A 16,696-nucleotide genomic window follows, 5' to 3' on the forward strand; every position below is an offset into this window, starting at 1 on the left:
GTCCAACTCCTTTGTGGAGCTCTAGTCCTGTATCTGTTTGTGGTTCTGATTTTCCCTGATTCTGTGAGATTAGACTGAAACAAGAAGGTATCTCTTAGAATTACTTTGCTCTCCATAAGTCTTTATTCTCCAAATTATATTTGATTTTCTTGGCCAGCGGGTAACACTGCAATTAGTGCTACCTAGTGATCCTGCAGCGTTGCCAGCTGTTGAAAGGCAGGCATGGTCATTGGCTGGACCCTGTGTACTCATTCCAGCTACCTGCGGTGTTGCTTGCTATTGAAGGCAAGGTTGATTATCTACTAGATCAGAGGTGGGCGAACTACAGCCCGCGGGCTACATCCGGCCCGTGGGACCCTCCTGCCTGGCCCCTGAGCCCCTGGCCTGGGAGGCTAGTCCCCAGCCCCTCCCCTGCTGTTCCCCCTCCCCCGCAGCCTCAGCTCACTGTACCGCCGGCAATGGTCTGGGCGGTGGGGCAGCTGCAGAGCCCAGCCTGACCCGGTGCTCTGTGCTGCGCGGTGGTGTGGCTGGCTCCAGCTGGGTGGCGGGCTGTAGCGCCGCCAGCCACCAGTGCTCCAGGCAGCGCGGTAAGGGGGCAGGGAGCAGGGGGGGTTGGATAGGGGGCAGGGGAGTTTGGGGTGGTGGTCAGGGGGCGGGGGTGTGGATAGGGGTTGGGGTGGTCAGAGGGCAGGGAATGGTGGGGTTGAATCAGGGCAGGGGTCTCAGAGGGGGGCAGTCAGGAGGGAGGTGGGGTTGGATGGGGCAGTCAGGGGACAGGGAGAAGGGGTGATTGGATGGGGCAGGGGTCCCAGGGGGGGCAGTCAGGAATGAGAGGAGGGGTTGGATGGGGCTGGGGGGGCTGTCAGGAGTGGGGGTTCTGGGGGCAGGGAGTGGGCAGGGGTCCCAGGGAGGCTGTCAGGGAACGGGGGGGTTGGATGGAGCAGGAGTCCCTGGGCGGGGGCCCCATCAGGGGGCGAGAGGCAGGGGAGGGTGGGGCCCAGGCCTCGCCTGGCTGTTTGGGGCGGCACAGCCTTCCCTAACCGGCCCTCCATACAATTTCTGAAACCTGATGCGGCCCTCAGGACAAAAAGTTTGCCTGCCCCTGTGCTAGATCTTCAGTCGCTGCATGGGCTGATGATGACGATAATAGATGTTTCTTTTAGGTGGATGTTTCACCTGGGAATAATTTCCTCTCTTTCCTCTTGAGATAGCAAGAGGGAACTGTGATGCACGGCTTTACGCCAATAAAAAACAAGTGTGCCACAGCTTCCATTCCAAGTAGGTTGTAAATTGAGATGTAGAATTTATAAACGGGCTCTTGCAATTGATCCATAGAACACTGTGACCGCACTGCTGAGAGTTAAGTTCTGTTGACCAAATGGGCGAGCGCTTAGAATGTGCTGTTAATATCTATGATTCCATACACCTTTCTTAGCAGTCGTGGGGATGGATCTCTGCTCCCATAGCTCTGTGGAAGGACATATTGAGTTGCATCATCTCTTTTATAATGGATAGTACCATAAACCTCTTTATGGCTCTTTCTGCACATATTCTGTTGACTACCTGCTCTGTACACAAATCTGCTTGGAATATAGCAGCTGGGCAGGGGTGGGGTGGGGAAGCAAGCTCTTAGTGCTCTGAATGTCTGTGTTGAGCCTATTCATCTTTCTCATCTGTGAATGTTGGGACATTTCTCCTTAGCTGCTGGTCCCCATGTCAGTGTTGTGCCTGCAACTGGGGTCCATGCTGTGCACCCTTCTGCTGATCCTGCTTAGACAATGGAAGAGGTAGGTGCTCTAAAGTCTGCTGCAGTTTCCACGGTATGCATCTGATGAAGTGAGCTGTAGCTCACGAAAGCTCATGCTCAAATAAATTGGTTAGTCTCTAAGGTGCCACAAGTACTCCTTTTCTTTCTTCATAAGTAAGCTAATAGTCACTGATGAATGTAAGAACTTGGAAGAAGATGTTTGAGTTGCTGTGTAGGCTGAATTGTCATGGTGATCTGGGAATTAAAGCAATACCTTATTGTTGTACAATACTCTTTATCTTGCCAGGCCGTGGCTTCGGGGACTGTGGAATTGTGGGATTCACATTGAGGGTGGCATTGATGATGGATGCTGCTGCTGAACTTTATTGTTAAATAGTGATTCTATGCTTTTGTGAGTTTACTTTCACTGTGGAAAAGTGGGACAAGGAAACTTAAATTATATTGAGCCTGCAGTCTCACTGTATTTCCACCACACATTTCTGAAATGTCCATGAGGAGACCCTACTGATGACTTAAATTAAGCAAACTGTATCTGTGCCCCTACACACACATCCCCTCGAAATGATTTGCACAGATCAGTCACAGCCAAGATAATAAGTGGGGAATCTTGTCTCATCTGACGAGCTCTCCCTTTTTTGTTGTCAGCGAGTTGGGTTCTGTGGATAAAATCATAAACTCCTTGACGCAGATTCTGGAGGGAGTGCTGCAGGCAGATCAGCAGGTGATGGAGAAGACCAAGGCCAAGGTGTTCTCTGCTCTCATCACTGTTCTGCAGATGAAGGAGATGAAAGGTGAGAGGGCCTGGCAGAGGATATGAAGATCAGAGCTGCAACCACTGGAAACAGGAATGCACACATTGTTGGCTGCCAGTGCAGGACAGTGACTATAGTTGGTAGCCAGTGGGATTTTTCTGTTCAATTTATCTTGTTTATTATTTGTATTATGGTAGCTCCCAGAGGCCCCAGTCAGCACCCAAGTCCTGTTTTGCTTGGCACTGTACAGCACATAGTCAAAAGCACGCCCTGCTCCAAAGAGCTTACAGTTTTATCGCTTAATCCTTTTATATGGCCCTTGTCCCCACGATCTGAATGCTGCAAGGCCCGTCTCTATGCACTTTTGGGGAAGAATTCAGGTTGAGCATGAGAGGGCTTAATGTTAGTTGTATTAGCACTTGTGGCCACCAGTGGGTTATTGTCAGCTATAATGATAAGGAAGGGTGATGCAGTTCATAAAGTTGGAGTATGTATATGATGGGAATTGAATATTTTAAGGGCTCTCAAACATGAGCTGAGTGTTCGTTGAATGAGAGAAATGTAGGAATTGCTGGACTAGATCACATCCACGGTCCTTCAAGTCCAGTATCCTGTCTCTGACCATGGCCAGTACCAGCTGCTTCAGAGAAAGGTGCAAAAAACCCTGTAATGGATAATTATAGAATGACTGCCCTGCTAATGACTGGTTTATACTCTGAAGCATAAGAGGTTTCCAGCCATTCCCCCCCCCCCAAGAGATCCTGTTTATTATGCTTGGACATATTGTCATTATCCAGATGAATGTCTAATCCCTTTTTGAGTCCTCCTAAGCTCTTGGCTCATTTGGCTGGCTTTCTTAGGTCCCTCTGGAGTTCCTCACGGTCCCGGGTAGGTTATAAGTAGATACCTGTAGAACAGTGAAATGCAAAGCAAGTCCTGTCTCTGAGAGGTGGAGGCCCCTGCAGTGCTACCAGTGCAGTAGTTACACTGAAAACGGAAGTGTGAGGGGGATGAGCTAATCCATTGTGTGCTCTGTGTGTGTGCGCCACAGTGAGCGAGATCCCTCAGTACTCCCAGCTGGTGATGAGCGTGTGTGAGACCCTCCAAGATGAAGTAATTGTGCTCTTTGATCAGACACGACACAGCCTCACGTCTGGAGACTCTGTAGATGACAAGGACAGCATGGAAACAGATGATGCCTGCAGGGGTAAACACAAGGACCAGCGAGATGGGGTAAAGGCATCATTTGCCTGCTCTGCAGCCATGTTCTCTTTTTGTAAACAAAGTTACTTGCAGTGTCCACTGTACCATAAAATGCCCCGTCTGCATCATATCACTAGGTAGAAAATGGAGTGTCTTGATGCTTTATTTTGCCAGATAAGGTTTGCAGGCTTATTCACTTTCTGGTGGTGGAGCCCCTGTGATTATGTCCAGACATAGGGGATAGGTTATTGAGACGTGTGTCTCTTGCTATACAACAAGTTCTGGGAAGGTGCTCTTCAGAAGTCTGCTCCTTCTTGTGTGCAAGCCTGTTCAAACTTTAATACGAGGTTCCTGAAAACACACGGAGCCTGTTCTTAGCAGGCGTCTCTTCCAAAGTATTTAGTTAACACCCTCTGATTTCTCTACGGGAGTGTCTAAAAATATTCCCTACCATTTGTCTGCTGACAGTGTACATGGCTGGCTTGTTTCTCTATAATGCAAGTCAAAGACCTTGCCTCCAGCCCCTTGCATCTCCTATACATCAAACAGGTCAGTTACTAGTGGCAATATATGTACCTACTGGGATAACAACCCCAGGAGAGCAAGTCTGGAAGTCTGATTGTATCCGTCTGTCCGTCCTGCATACTGAATGTACATTTGCCAAGTAGCAGATAGGTCTGAACTGCCCTATAGACTACAGTAAGTGGGATACCAAGGAGGATTGTGATCTCTTTGTTGGAGCTGGGGACTTGGGGTACCTGGGTACCATCTCTGCTATTGACAAGCTCTGTAACCTTGGCTGAGTTACTTAACCACTCTGTAAAATTAATCTTATGTTTACTACCTCCCAGGGCATTGAGACTATTAATACTTAAAATTTGCTTTGAAATGATCATGAAAGGTTTTATAAGAGCAATGTGGTGGTGGTCATACAAACAGTTAGGATACTCTCACCTCAAAGGGGGAAGGGTGAACCCTTGAAATTGTGGGCTCAAATGTGCGAAAGTCTTTGATGATTTAACTGGGAATTGATGATTTAACTGGGAATTGGTCCTGCTTCGAGCAGGGGGTTGGACTAGATGACCTTCAGGGGTCCCTTCCAACCCTGATATTCTATGATTCTATGATTCTATGATTCTTCAGTGGCCTCTGTGTAAGTTTCACACCTCACTCCTTTGTGACCCATTACCTCTAAAGAGACTGTGGGTTGGTCCTGACTGCAAAGGACTATTGTAGCTGTGAGTCTGGTGGTGTCAGGTCTCCCCTGAGTACATTACTGCAGGAAATGGATTGTTACTGTTTCTCGCCCAGATCTGCTTTAAGGAACTTTGCTACTATGCAGCCCTGTAAGTGTGCACGGTGCCACACCCAGTGTTTACTGATGCCATAATTCATGTATGTGAGAACAGTTACAACTTAGATCCCATCTACCCATTTGTTTTTGGACAGTCTTTTAATGTCTGTCTTTCCTCCCTATCCCCTGCTCTGGTATCTGTCATGTCCCATTCTCCCTCCTTCCCTGTTGCTGCAGGTGTGTGTTCTAGGGCTGCATCTGGCAAAGGAACTCTGTGAAGTAGATGAAGATGGAGATTACTGGCTGCAGGTTACTAGGAAGGTCCCTATGCTGCCTACTATCTTCACTGCCCTAGAGATCAGCCTGAGAGTTAAACAAAATCTTCACTTCACAGAAGCCTCGTTGCATCTACTGCTGACCTTAGCCAGGACGCAACAGGTGAGAGAGAGACACAAATGAGAGCTTCTTGCTGGATTGTTGGCTCTATATTTAAAATGCAGTTCATCTCACTGCACTGTTTGTCAGCAGCAGTGCAGTGCATTATGCCTCACACTCTACAGCTGAGCAGTGCATTATGCCTTACGGGTGCCATTAAAGCCCTGCCAAGGGGGAGGAGTTAGTTGTAGGTCTTGTACAAAGAGCTGCTTTGTATTTCCTTTCCTTGTTCTTCTGGATAATGGAATGTCTGCTGGACGAACAGAACCAATCCTGCCCTAGTGTAAACCTATAATTCAAAGCAAGTGCTTTCCCTGCAAACACCCCCCTCCCATCCAAATGTAGCCAGTACAACTAAGACAGCACTAAAATGCAGGAATCTGCTCTCCCTGTAGCCATAATATAAAGCAATACTTGTTTATTGAAACCTCAGCACTGTACAGGGGGAGGAGTATATAAGGTTCCTTTCTTACAGGAGCTTTCAGTCAAAGACAGAGGGGACACACAGGGTACCAGATGAGGAGGTGTGTTCACCACACAGTCACATTGGGGGAGGGAGATGTTGTTTTTCATTTTAATGAAAGAAAAGTGGCACTGTCTGGGGTGATGGAATTCAGGTTTCTGGGCTGCAGGGAAGTGTCTGAAAGAGAAGGGTAGATGTGTAGAAAACAGAAGTGCTAGGGGCATCTCCCTGGGCTGAGAGAAAATGGTGGTACCTTTGACAGCGACTTTTCTGTATTGTGCAGGGTGCAGCAGCTGTGGCTAGTGCTGGTGTCACACAGAGCATCTGTTTGTCCCTCTTGAGCGCATACCAGCTCAGTACGAATGGAACAATTCAGGTGAGTGCTGCTTCCTCTTAATGTAGATTTGAAACTCATTGGGAAAGCTGTGGCCTGCTCATCCTCTACTGGCTCTGTACTGTAGAGCCATCGTGGGAATAGAAGAGGCAAGCACTGTCACGTGGCCCTGGAGAACTTTGATGCCATTGTGAGGAGTGTGGGGTGTATCTGAGGGAGCAGAAAAACAAATAAACTCTGTGTCTTGTTGTTGTGGTTGGTCTGTTCAGACACCTGCTTCATCTCGGAAGTCTCTTGACGCCCCATCCTGGCCTGGGGTCTATCGTCTCTCCATATCATTGATGGAGCGCCTTCTTAAGACATTAAGGTACAACTTCCTGACAGAGGCACTGGACTTTGTGGGTGTCCATCAGGAGAGGATTCTTCAGGTATGTCCACCCCTTCCCCCGTAATACCTCAGTTGTCATGTATGTAACAGTAGCAGCCAGAACGTGCTAGACACAGAAGACACAGTCCCTGCCTCAAATAGCTTACATTCTTCAAAAAATAGGTGAAGAGTTGGGGAAAGGGATACACAAGCAAAGGGGTCAGGCAGGTGATGGATACATGTCTTGGTAGCTGTTAGATCCTGGGTTGTTAGCACTCATTCATCGCTCTTACTCTTGGGGGTCATAATATTGCTACAGCTGTTTCATGCACTCACTCAACGCAATAACAATTGTGGATGCTGGGTGAGAGCCTAAAGTCTCTAACCATCTGGCTGGAAAAGGAGAACTGAAAACTGTTCTTAGAGGTGACCTCGCTCGGACTCCATCAGTTAATGAAAATGCTGCGGTCAAGGTCCAGTGTCCACTTAGGTGGGTAGCTTGAATATCGAATACTTAAATCCCTGTAACAGCTGAATTTTGTCAGGGCAAATTTGCTGAAAAGCCCTGTTCCTAGGTAGGTGCTGAATTGTCCCTGTGTTAGCAAACTTCTTCGATAAAGAGCTCTCTTGTTTTGGGGCAGGAGCACCTGCTGACTGAAACTGGCTAACTTGTAAACCTCAATGCGTTCAGAATGTCACTGCTGTCCATATTGGAGCTGGTAATTCTGATGCTGATTTCTCCTTGTGTGTATTCAGCTCTTCCTTCTAAGTAGGTGATAAGTATTTTTGTGCTCTGTCCATCATGGTCTGGATCATTTCTCTCTCTCCAGTGCCTGAATGCAGTACGGACAGTGCAGAGCCTGGCTTGTCTGGAAGAAGCTGACCACACTGTTGGCTTCATTCTTCAGCTCTCCAACTTTATGAAAGAGTGGCATTTCCACCTTCCACAGCTCTTGAGGGACATACAGGTAGGATCCAGAGCATTCCCCTGCGTGCTACATTTTCCCACACACTGCCCAGCACAGCAGGACAGAGAATGCGGCTAAGAGAGAGAGCTTGTAGATAGTTCTTTCACTGAAGCTGTTTTAATGGGGATCATAACAGGCCATTAAAGGAAGGCAGCTCTTTATCATGAAGAGTTTCTGGACCTTACAGTCACATAGCGAGGTACAATTAGTTGAGGGGGAGAAATTGACTGGGACTTGGAGGTGACAACTTTTGGAGGATTGACTGTCTTAGTGCATTTGGGTTGGAACCTCAGGGTCAAGATAATTAAGGAAAACACTGGTAAAATCTAACAACACGGCTGTTGCCCGTTCTCTGGGATGAAAGGTTCTATTCAGACTGGATTTTTAAATTGTTAGGCTATAATATTAGTATAATTTAGTCTTGTGAGGGGACTCAATAATGGAGAATTTGGAGCTTGTTTAGGTTGCAGCTGTGGAGAGTGTCAGCTATGGATGGATCAACTCCTCCCCACCCCCCTCTTGTTTCAGGTGAACTTGTGTTACCTCTGCCAGGCTTGTACCTCCCTCCTGCATAGCCGCAAAATGCTTCAGCACTACCTGCAGGTGAGGATGGGGGTCCCTGGAAAACTGAAGGGGGGAGTTCTGGCCCTGGGTCCCTCACCCCAACCAAGCAAAAGATCAGTCAATATCCAGTCACTGTTTCCAGTGACAACTGCTGACCATGACCAGCCCAGGAGCCAAGGTTTAGTTAATTATACCCCTCCACAACCAAAACCTACAAAGAACAGCTCTGAAATAGGGGACGTTTTGTGGGCTAGTCATATTAAGCAGAATGTATCTGACGTAGAAACCGTAGCCACTGCCTGAACTCTTATTAGCTAGTTCCGAACTACCAGCTGTGCAGGGTGGAAGCTGTGTCCCAGCGGTTATTGTACAACCCTGCCTCCTAAGAATGGGGAGACAGCAAGGACTTCATGTCCTTGGGTTGATTTAAAGTGGTGGTGAAATACAGCTCCTGCTCTTGTGTTATCCCTAGATGGAGTTTGGGTGCGAAGGTGATGCACTTCAGGCACCACTTGTGTTGGGGTTAAGGTTTTTTCTGTGAACATTTTGATTAGAAAAGCCCTTTCCAGAATGTGGTCACTGAACACATCTGCACACTGTACCCTTGCAATAAAGACAAGGCTGCTCCTTATGATGCAAGCTAAGCATAGACCTCAGGCTTCTAGTAGGTTGCCAGCATGGCCCTTAGCTGGGCAAAGCGTGAGTATCTTGCTTTAGGGATTCCTGTTACTGGTAACTTGTTTTTCTGGAAAGCTTAGTCTTAAACTGCAAGGGATTGCCTCTGTATGTGTGTGTGTGTCTTCATTTGACTTCCTTCTCCACAGACAAAAAATGGCGACTCCCTCCCATCAGCTGTGACACCTCGAGTGCAACGCACCCCCCAGACCTCCTCCAAGCATCCAAGCCCTGAGTCAGAGGCAGCCGAGCAGAAGGCGTTGCGTACAGTGCAGTACAGCCTCTTGAAAATCCTCAGCAAATCTCTAGCTGCCCTACGCCACTTCACCCCCGATGTCTGCCAGATCCTCCTTGATCAGGTACAGGAATAGGAGAGTGATGTCTGTGGGGGAGGGAGTTTGAAGCACCCTAACTGATATTGTGGGTCTCAAGGGAGCCACAAGCCTGTCCCATTCATACAGGAGACTAATCCCTCCCCCTAAAACACACAGGAGTCCCTACATGCACCCCAGACTACCTAAACTGAATTGCAAGGTACACCCCTAGATCTTAGGCAACCAGAATGAGCATTTTATTGCTATTCGTCAATGTCTGTGTGTTGATTCCATCTCAGGCGGTGAAATAGGACCTTTGCACCTCTATTTACCACATGAGTCTTTTGATTCTAAAGAGCCTAGTAGCCAGATAGCTCTTTGGCATGGAGAAAAACTCATGTGCTATGCAGATGATATGATAGTGTCCCCTCCTCAGACACTTGACTTGTCTCAGTGTGCAGGATAAACTGGAGGTTGAGACTCTCTCTTCTTATTGCCCCTCTAACACCCTTTTCACCCCTAATACCTTAAGCAGGGTTAGTGGCCACACCCAGACCTTTAGCACTCACATTAATGCAAACAAAATGCTGGCCCCAGCTGTCACGTCTGTATCTGCCTGCTGTTCTTTGAAAGGTGGAGCCCAAAGCAGGAAGTCAGGGTCCACGAACCCTAAGGAATCAGACACAGACCAGTCTGAAAGGAAGTCCTGTCTTCGCTCTCCTATTGAGAGGTGGAGGTGCAGATATTTTCATAGCTTTCACTGGGATTGTTTAGCACAACCGTGGGTGTGAGACAGAGACACCCACACACATCCCACCCAATTTACCAGAGCAGACTAATGCTCCAGCTAGTCTTACATCCTACACTGGCAGTTACACATGCCTCACACTTCATGAAAAGGCATTCTCCCAACATCCACTTTGCTAGCCGAGTATGGATCCATACTAACACAGCGTAACCTAGAGGGTAGAGCACTGGACTGGGACCCAGGAGATCTGGGTTCTGTTCCTGATTCTGCCTCCCATTTATTGAGTGACTTTAGGCAAGTCACTTCCCTTTGTGCCTCTGGCCATGTCTACGATGCAGCGGAGGTCAATTTAGTGGGTCTAGTGAAGACCTGCTAAATCGACTGCAGAGTGCTTTCCTGTCGACTTCAGTACTCCACCGGAAAGAGAAGATTAAGGTAAGTCGACGGGAGATCATCTCCGATGGACGCAGCACAGTGTAGGCACCATAGTAAGTCAACCTAAGCTACGTCGACTCCAGGTACGTTATTCACGTAACTTAGGTCGACTTACGGTGGTAGTGTAGACAAGGCTTCTTTTTCCAGCTGTGAACTGGAGATGATGAGGAGACTGACCCTGCTTTGTAAAGTCCTTTAAGATCTATAGATGAAAAGTGCTGTGTAGGAGCTAGGTGGTGTTACAATGCATTCCTGCCTTTTGGATTCACTCCTGTCTCCTCTTCCCTCCAGTCACTGGACCTGGCTGAGTACAACCTTCTCTTTGTTCTGAGTTTTACAACACCTGCCTTCGATTCAGATGTTGCTCCCTCCTTTGGGACCCTTCTGGCCACTGTCAACGTGGCCCTTAACATGCTGGGAGAGGTAGGAGTCCACGTTCTCCCAATTCAGGCTGTGAAAGCTGAAGGGGCTGAGAAGAGTCAGAGCAGTTGTGCTGTTTTCTGTGCTCTGTTCAGCTGCTGTTTTGAGGAGTGGGGGCTGACCCAGGTAGCTCTCCTCCCCTTCTGCATCTCCAGGCTCTAATATAACTTTTCTCTTCCCCCTCCAGCTGGATAAGAAGAAAGAGCCCTTCACTCAAGCTGCAGGGCTGAATACACAAGAGGAGACTAAAACTCTTAAGTAAGTCTCTGGGTTCCTTTACTTCCCTATGGCTGAGGAGCAGAGGCCCAGTGCTCTTTGCCTGACCCAGAGCGTAAGCTGTAGGTATAAGTGTAGCTTCTGCCCGCCTTCTTCCAATTCCACGTGAAGCAGTTCAGCTTTCCCCCTCCTCCCCCCGAACACATAACCTGAAAAGCAGGCAGGGCTCTTGGGAGGCTGATATCCAAGATCATCCCATACTAATTCAGCTGTTGGTGGGCACAGGAGAAGAGGTGGTGGTTACTTGGTACCCAGTCCACTGTAGCCTAACTTACCTGTGCTTTAGGGTGACTTTTCTATTGTTCCAGCGTGTAACCAGTTAACAGACAGTAGCTCATGGGTATGTCTGTGCTGGAGGACAATATTCTTGCTGTAGTGCAACTGCACTGTCTTGCTCCTGCTAATTCGTGGTGTTTCCTTGCACAGGACTTTGCTCATGTTTACAATGGAAAACTGTTTCTACCTGCTCATCTCCCAGGCTGTTCGGTATTTGAGGGACCCAGCGGTGCATCCACGAGACAAGCAGCGGATGAAGCAGGAACTCAGCTCTGAGCTGGTAAGCATTGTGGAGCTGGTTTCCTGCCTTTGATGCCTTGTGCTACATCCTTCTTTCTCCTTTTAGCTCATGCAGACTTGTCTGTTGTGGTGCCCAAAGGCCATCCCTTCTCAGCGATAGTCTGGCCAGTCTAATGGATGTGCACAGAATCCCATTAGATCTAGTGCTTGCAATTAAAATATTCAGACCTTTCTACCGTGGCTGTCAAGGCCATGTAAGTATCCTCCTGTGTGTAAGGCTCAGTGATACTTTGGAGGATAAATACACAGAGCTGCATAGAATCTGCAGAAGAACAGATGAGACTAAAACCCAGAACTGGATAACAAACTCTGTTCCTGGATTTGCAACATCATAGAACACTCTTTGAGCAGGGGCAAGCTGGTTAAATATGCCAGTTTTCCCAGGCTTTAAGGGGTAATGTTGACTTGCCTCACAAATATCAAGAGATATCAGGGATTTATGATGTGCTTCTGCAGTGCCTACTTCTATCTTGGTTTGCCCCTTTGGCTGTGAATGATGCAGTGAAAATGCAGTATCGGCAGAGGACCATTAGTTCTTGACTGGTCAATGGCAGCCAGTTCCTGTCTCCAGTAGAGTGCCTCAAGACCTCCCGCTTTGGGTCACAAAGTCAGGTGGCACAGTCTCCCAGGATTCCTGTCCTGGGGAAGCTAACTCATTGTGCACTTCTCATTTCAGAGTACGCTGCTCTCAAGCCTGTCTCGTTACTTTCGCCGGGGCGGCCCCTCTTCTCCAGCCAGTGGGGTTCTTCCCTCCCCCCAGGGAAAGTCTGCCTCCAAGCTTGGCCCTGAGGGGCAGGAGCCTTTGATTCAGCTGGTACAAGCCTTTGTCAGACATGTGCAGAGATAGGTTGTGTGCTATTTCAGGATTGCATCGGAACTATTCATTCCCACAACAGAAGGCATCATGCTCTGTTGGGCTCATAACTGAGTTGTAACATCTGCTGGGGAGATAGATCTTGTTGAATGCTTGCACCTGAGCAGGCGAGTGAACATAAGAAGGTCCAAGAATGTTGCCCTGTTTGAAGAACTGCTGCGTCCATGCATGCTCCTTGCCTGCTGCTCCGCCTGCTAGAGTGATCTGGCTGGGTTTAAGTATTGACCAGTCAAAACCTTTATTTTTATAGCTTATACACAGCAGTCGGGTGGGGGAGAGGAGGCAGGTTTTTAAATATTTTCCTTTGGGCATTAACTCTGCTCTTAGTACAAGGTGCAGTCTTCCTCTCCCCATCAGTATGAGTCTGATGAGGCACAGGGTTGTGAGAAGCCAGCAATTCAGAGACCAGCTTTCTATTGCTATTTTTGTATCAAAGGGGTGCCAGGCACTGCTGCTGGGTTGGCAGAGCAAGGTAAAATGGCGTATGTGTGCACCCATCCCCCTCCTGCTGTTGATTTGCGTGATATGTACATTTCTGAAGACTAGAAGGCAGCCTCCTCCAAAAGGTTTTTAAGTAAAAATTCCATAGCTCGGGTCTTGCATTTTTGTAACTGTGCCCTATTTATACTGATATTAAAACATTTATAAACAACAGTTGGATGTGAGGGGCTTTGTCTGGGGCACAGCAGCAGCTTCCCTGCAGTAGACTAGTGCTGTCTGTTGACTTAAGACACTCAATGGTGTCTGCAGTGTAGTTGTAGGTGTGTCAGTCTCAGGATAGCAGAGTGGCTCAGTGGCTGAGGTAATATCTTTATGGGACAATTTCCAAGCTTGCCTCTTTCACCAACAGAGATGTGAAGAGCAGCTGTGTAAGCTTGCCTCTCACCCACAAGCTGGTGACATAAAAGTGATTATCTCACTCACCTACACTTTCACAAGGCAGTTCAGATACCTGACGTATAAGTGCTAACTGATACCAGCACTGCATGCTGGTTTAAGTTAAGAAGTACAGGAAAAAGCCTTGTGGGTGAAGCTACTACTGTGTGTTTTTCATCATATCACTCCTTAATTTAACCCCAGGCCCCTGCAGAAAGGTGGGGGATGTTTACTACAAGTGAGCAGGAATTAGCACCTTTTAAAAGAAGACAACTTCTCCCTACAACTGCATTGGGGGAGTAGGGACAGGAAACGGCTCCTCCTTCAGCTCTGTGTACGCTGCTGTCAGGAAATGTGATTGCAGCATGTGTACACGTACCCCAGTAGCTTGAGTAACAGCAGTGAAGCTACAGCAGCATGGACTAGTCCTGGCCCTCTAGAACCCTGGCTAACTCAGGTCGGTCTAGACAGTCCTGCAATTACAGCTTCTAGGTGCAGTGTTGACCAATGTTCTGGTCACTGTTAAGTGGGAAACCCAATAAAAATGGTTAAATTTTATCCATTAATAAATCTTAGGTCAGGATTGGTTCTGTGCTTAATATACCACTATTGTCCTAACGTATTTGCAGCCATGAATGGTGTAGCTTATAGCTAAGGCTATGTTTGTGTCATGGGTACTTTTACTAAAAGTCATGGACAGGTCACTGGCAGGAAACAAAAATTCACAGCCTATGGCCTGTCCATGACTTGTACTGTATACCTGACTAAATCTTGGGTTTGGGGTGGGGCAGTGCATTGCCCAGGACCCCCTTGGGTACTGAGGAAGAAGTAGGGGACCTAGTGGCCCAAGACCCCCACTGCTGGGGGGGTAGTAGTGGCCTGAGATTGCCACAGCCAGTTGCACTAGCCCCTCTCAAAGTCATGAAAGTCCCAATCTGTGACAGACTTGCAACCTTACTTATAGCTAGGGAAAAGACCTGGACTAAGTTAGTGACAATCATTCCAGGCATTTTACTGCTGCCATCATCTCACCCTGAGTTTACCAAGATCTTTTTTACTGCCTTAGCAGAGGTGTGAAGGGGGTAATAATTCACAAAAGGGAAGTGCTATGACCAGTAAGATAGGAAGATCAGACTAGGTGAGTGGTCCTGCAACATACAGACTAAGGCCTACTCTTATTTAGAAGACACTAGTGCTTGACAGCAGGTGCAGCTGAATAGGAAGAGTTAGCACCAACAAATTCACAAGAGGAGCTAGCAATAGAAACATGCCTAGTGCATAGAGAATCACCTCAAAAGGGGCAAGCTTGGTGATTAGGGAAATACTGACAGCTGTATAACTAGTCAGCAAGATCAGCCTCTGCTTGCTTCTCTCTCCCACTTTTCCACAGTAGATGACAGCTAGCTCATGCTTTTAGTCCACCTGACAGTGAGTTTACAGTAGAGAGCACACTTTGTGGTTAGTGACTTTCACCTGTCAAGTTAAGCATTAATTTTCTACACAGAGTGGTGCTTGAGGAATTTATAGCATTATTAGAAAGGAACAAGAGGAGCTGTTTTAAACAATTAATAGACAAATGAAGTTGAACTTTCATTTTAGCCTGTGTCAGTGAAATAGCTGTAATGAGGGCTGGTACTAGACAGAGTAGTTTGCTACTGTGAATGGTATTTAGAGGTAGGTTCTTGTGAAGTTACTTTAAATAGGATGGTGTCATAGCCCCTTAGCTGCAGCATGCTCAGTCTGAATTATTCAGAAGAGCAATGAAGGGTGACAAAGTTTGAGGGTGTCAAGTTAAGCAAATAGGGGAATGAGATGAAGGCTTAGGAAGCCATATAGCAGGTTAGATTGCAACAGTCCACTACAAAGAGTTAATCCTTCAACTAATATTGAAAACTGAACAGTGAATGTATGAAGTAGACAGGGGGAAATAAACCTGTATTACTTATTAACCTTAGTAGTTTTGCCAGGTTGGCAGTAGTGTGCACCTGCTCTAAAGCTGAGAGCTGAAACATTAAAGCAGGGGCACTAGAGCCCTCTCTTGTGTATGGCTGCCCCCAAAAAACAAAACACCTTGATTCTGAATTACTGCCATAAAGCCCCCAGGAGTGGTCCTGGGCATCACTCTAAACAGCCAGCATGTATCACATGAAGCTTTGAGGATTAACTGGTTCAGCTTCTCTGAAAGCAACTTTTAACTTTCTTTTTAAAGAGGAGTACTTATGGCACCTTAGACTAACCAATTTATTTGAGCATGAGCTACAGCTCACTTTATCTGATGAAGTGAGCTGTAGCTCACGAAAGCTCATGCTCAAATAAATTGGTTAGTCTAAGGTGCCACAAGTACTCCTCTTTCTTTTTGTGAATACAGACTAACACAGCTGTTACTCTGAAACCTTTTAACTTTAAGGCACACAAACTTATGCTCTGTGTATGCCTGTTAGAGGCAGTACTTTTCCTACACAGCAGCACAGCTGTTAACTGGATTGAGGTTTGCTTAGTCACTTTCACATCTAATCAAAGAACTAGGGCTCCACAGGCAAGGAGGAAGAGTCCTTGAAGCTGTTCAGAGGAAAAAGATCAAATATTTGTTCTTAGCATTCAGCCAGTGCTTTCCATGAAGGTGCAGCTTTTGACTTACCTGTGTCAGGAGCCAGTACCTGTTGGGGAAAGCTCTTGCCACCATTAGGAGATATTCTAAAGGCAATACAGACTACAAGCCACATCATGGCTTTAAGTCTGGCTTACTGTTGAGGAACAGCCCAGGATGGGAAGTTAGCATGGTGGTCATAGGGATTATTAAAGGCTAAGAAGAGCTTGGGTTGGATTGGCCACTTGATTTTTGTATTTGTTAAATGCAAGACAGACAAACACTTGAGTAAGGAAGCCAAGTGAACAAATAAAAAGGTATTCTTGGAACTTCCCCAATGTGGGGAAGGGACAATTTTAGGATAAGTCAGCAATAAACAGAGCTTATAGTGGCAATAAAGGAATAGTCAAGCCCAGAACAGCAACACTGGAAATGTTACCAGACCAGAGTGTGGCTGTATTCTTTATAAACCACACCTGTGGTCTGGGCTAGGGAAACATGGCTTAGAGATAGCCCGTTACTTGTTAATTCAAGTTAGCCTGCCTAGTTCACTTCTATACCAGGATCTACTCCAATGCTAGAAGGGGAGGGGTAGACTGTGCCTTTCCCAAACCCCACACAGAGCAGAGTACAGAACTGAACGCTATTAAGGACATAGCCTACTCCCACAAGCAGACACATTAAACAGTACTAGCACAGCTGGAAAGCTTCACACTGAACTTTAGTTTAAGCTAATAGGGTGGGAGATAAAAAGGAGAAGTGCCATA

General features: G+C 47.1%; 1 protein-coding gene across 3 annotated transcripts in view; it reads left to right on the forward strand.

The window, feature by feature from the left end:
• The window catches only part of NUP188 (nucleoporin 188), a 46,449-nt gene extending 33,331 nt beyond the window's left edge, over positions 1–13,118 (forward strand). For all 3 annotated transcript variants that reach the window (XM_077835701.1, XM_077835702.1, XM_077835703.1), the window contains 13 exons: positions 1,702–1,787; positions 2,414–2,559; positions 3,572–3,753; positions 5,255–5,455; positions 6,199–6,291; positions 6,519–6,677; positions 7,447–7,584; positions 8,113–8,187; positions 8,973–9,182; positions 10,612–10,743; positions 10,928–10,998; positions 11,443–11,572; positions 12,269–13,118. In XM_077835701.1, the coding sequence (XP_077691827.1) occupies positions 1,702–1,787; positions 2,414–2,559; positions 3,572–3,753; positions 5,255–5,455; positions 6,199–6,291; positions 6,519–6,677; positions 7,447–7,584; positions 8,113–8,187; positions 8,973–9,182; positions 10,612–10,743; positions 10,928–10,998; positions 11,443–11,572; positions 12,269–12,439 (1,794 nt within the window). In that variant the 3' untranslated portion in view covers positions 12,440–13,118. The remainder of the gene's footprint in view (positions 1–1,701; positions 1,788–2,413; positions 2,560–3,571; positions 3,754–5,254; positions 5,456–6,198; positions 6,292–6,518; positions 6,678–7,446; positions 7,585–8,112; positions 8,188–8,972; positions 9,183–10,611; positions 10,744–10,927; positions 10,999–11,442; positions 11,573–12,268) is intronic.
• Positions 13,119–16,696: the final 3,578 nt, after the last annotated feature.

The sequence above is a fragment of the Eretmochelys imbricata genome, chromosome 16 (assembly GCF_965152235.1).
Source record: "Eretmochelys imbricata isolate rEreImb1 chromosome 16, rEreImb1.hap1, whole genome shotgun sequence".
Lineage (NCBI taxonomy): Eukaryota > Metazoa > Chordata > Testudines > Cheloniidae > Eretmochelys > Eretmochelys imbricata.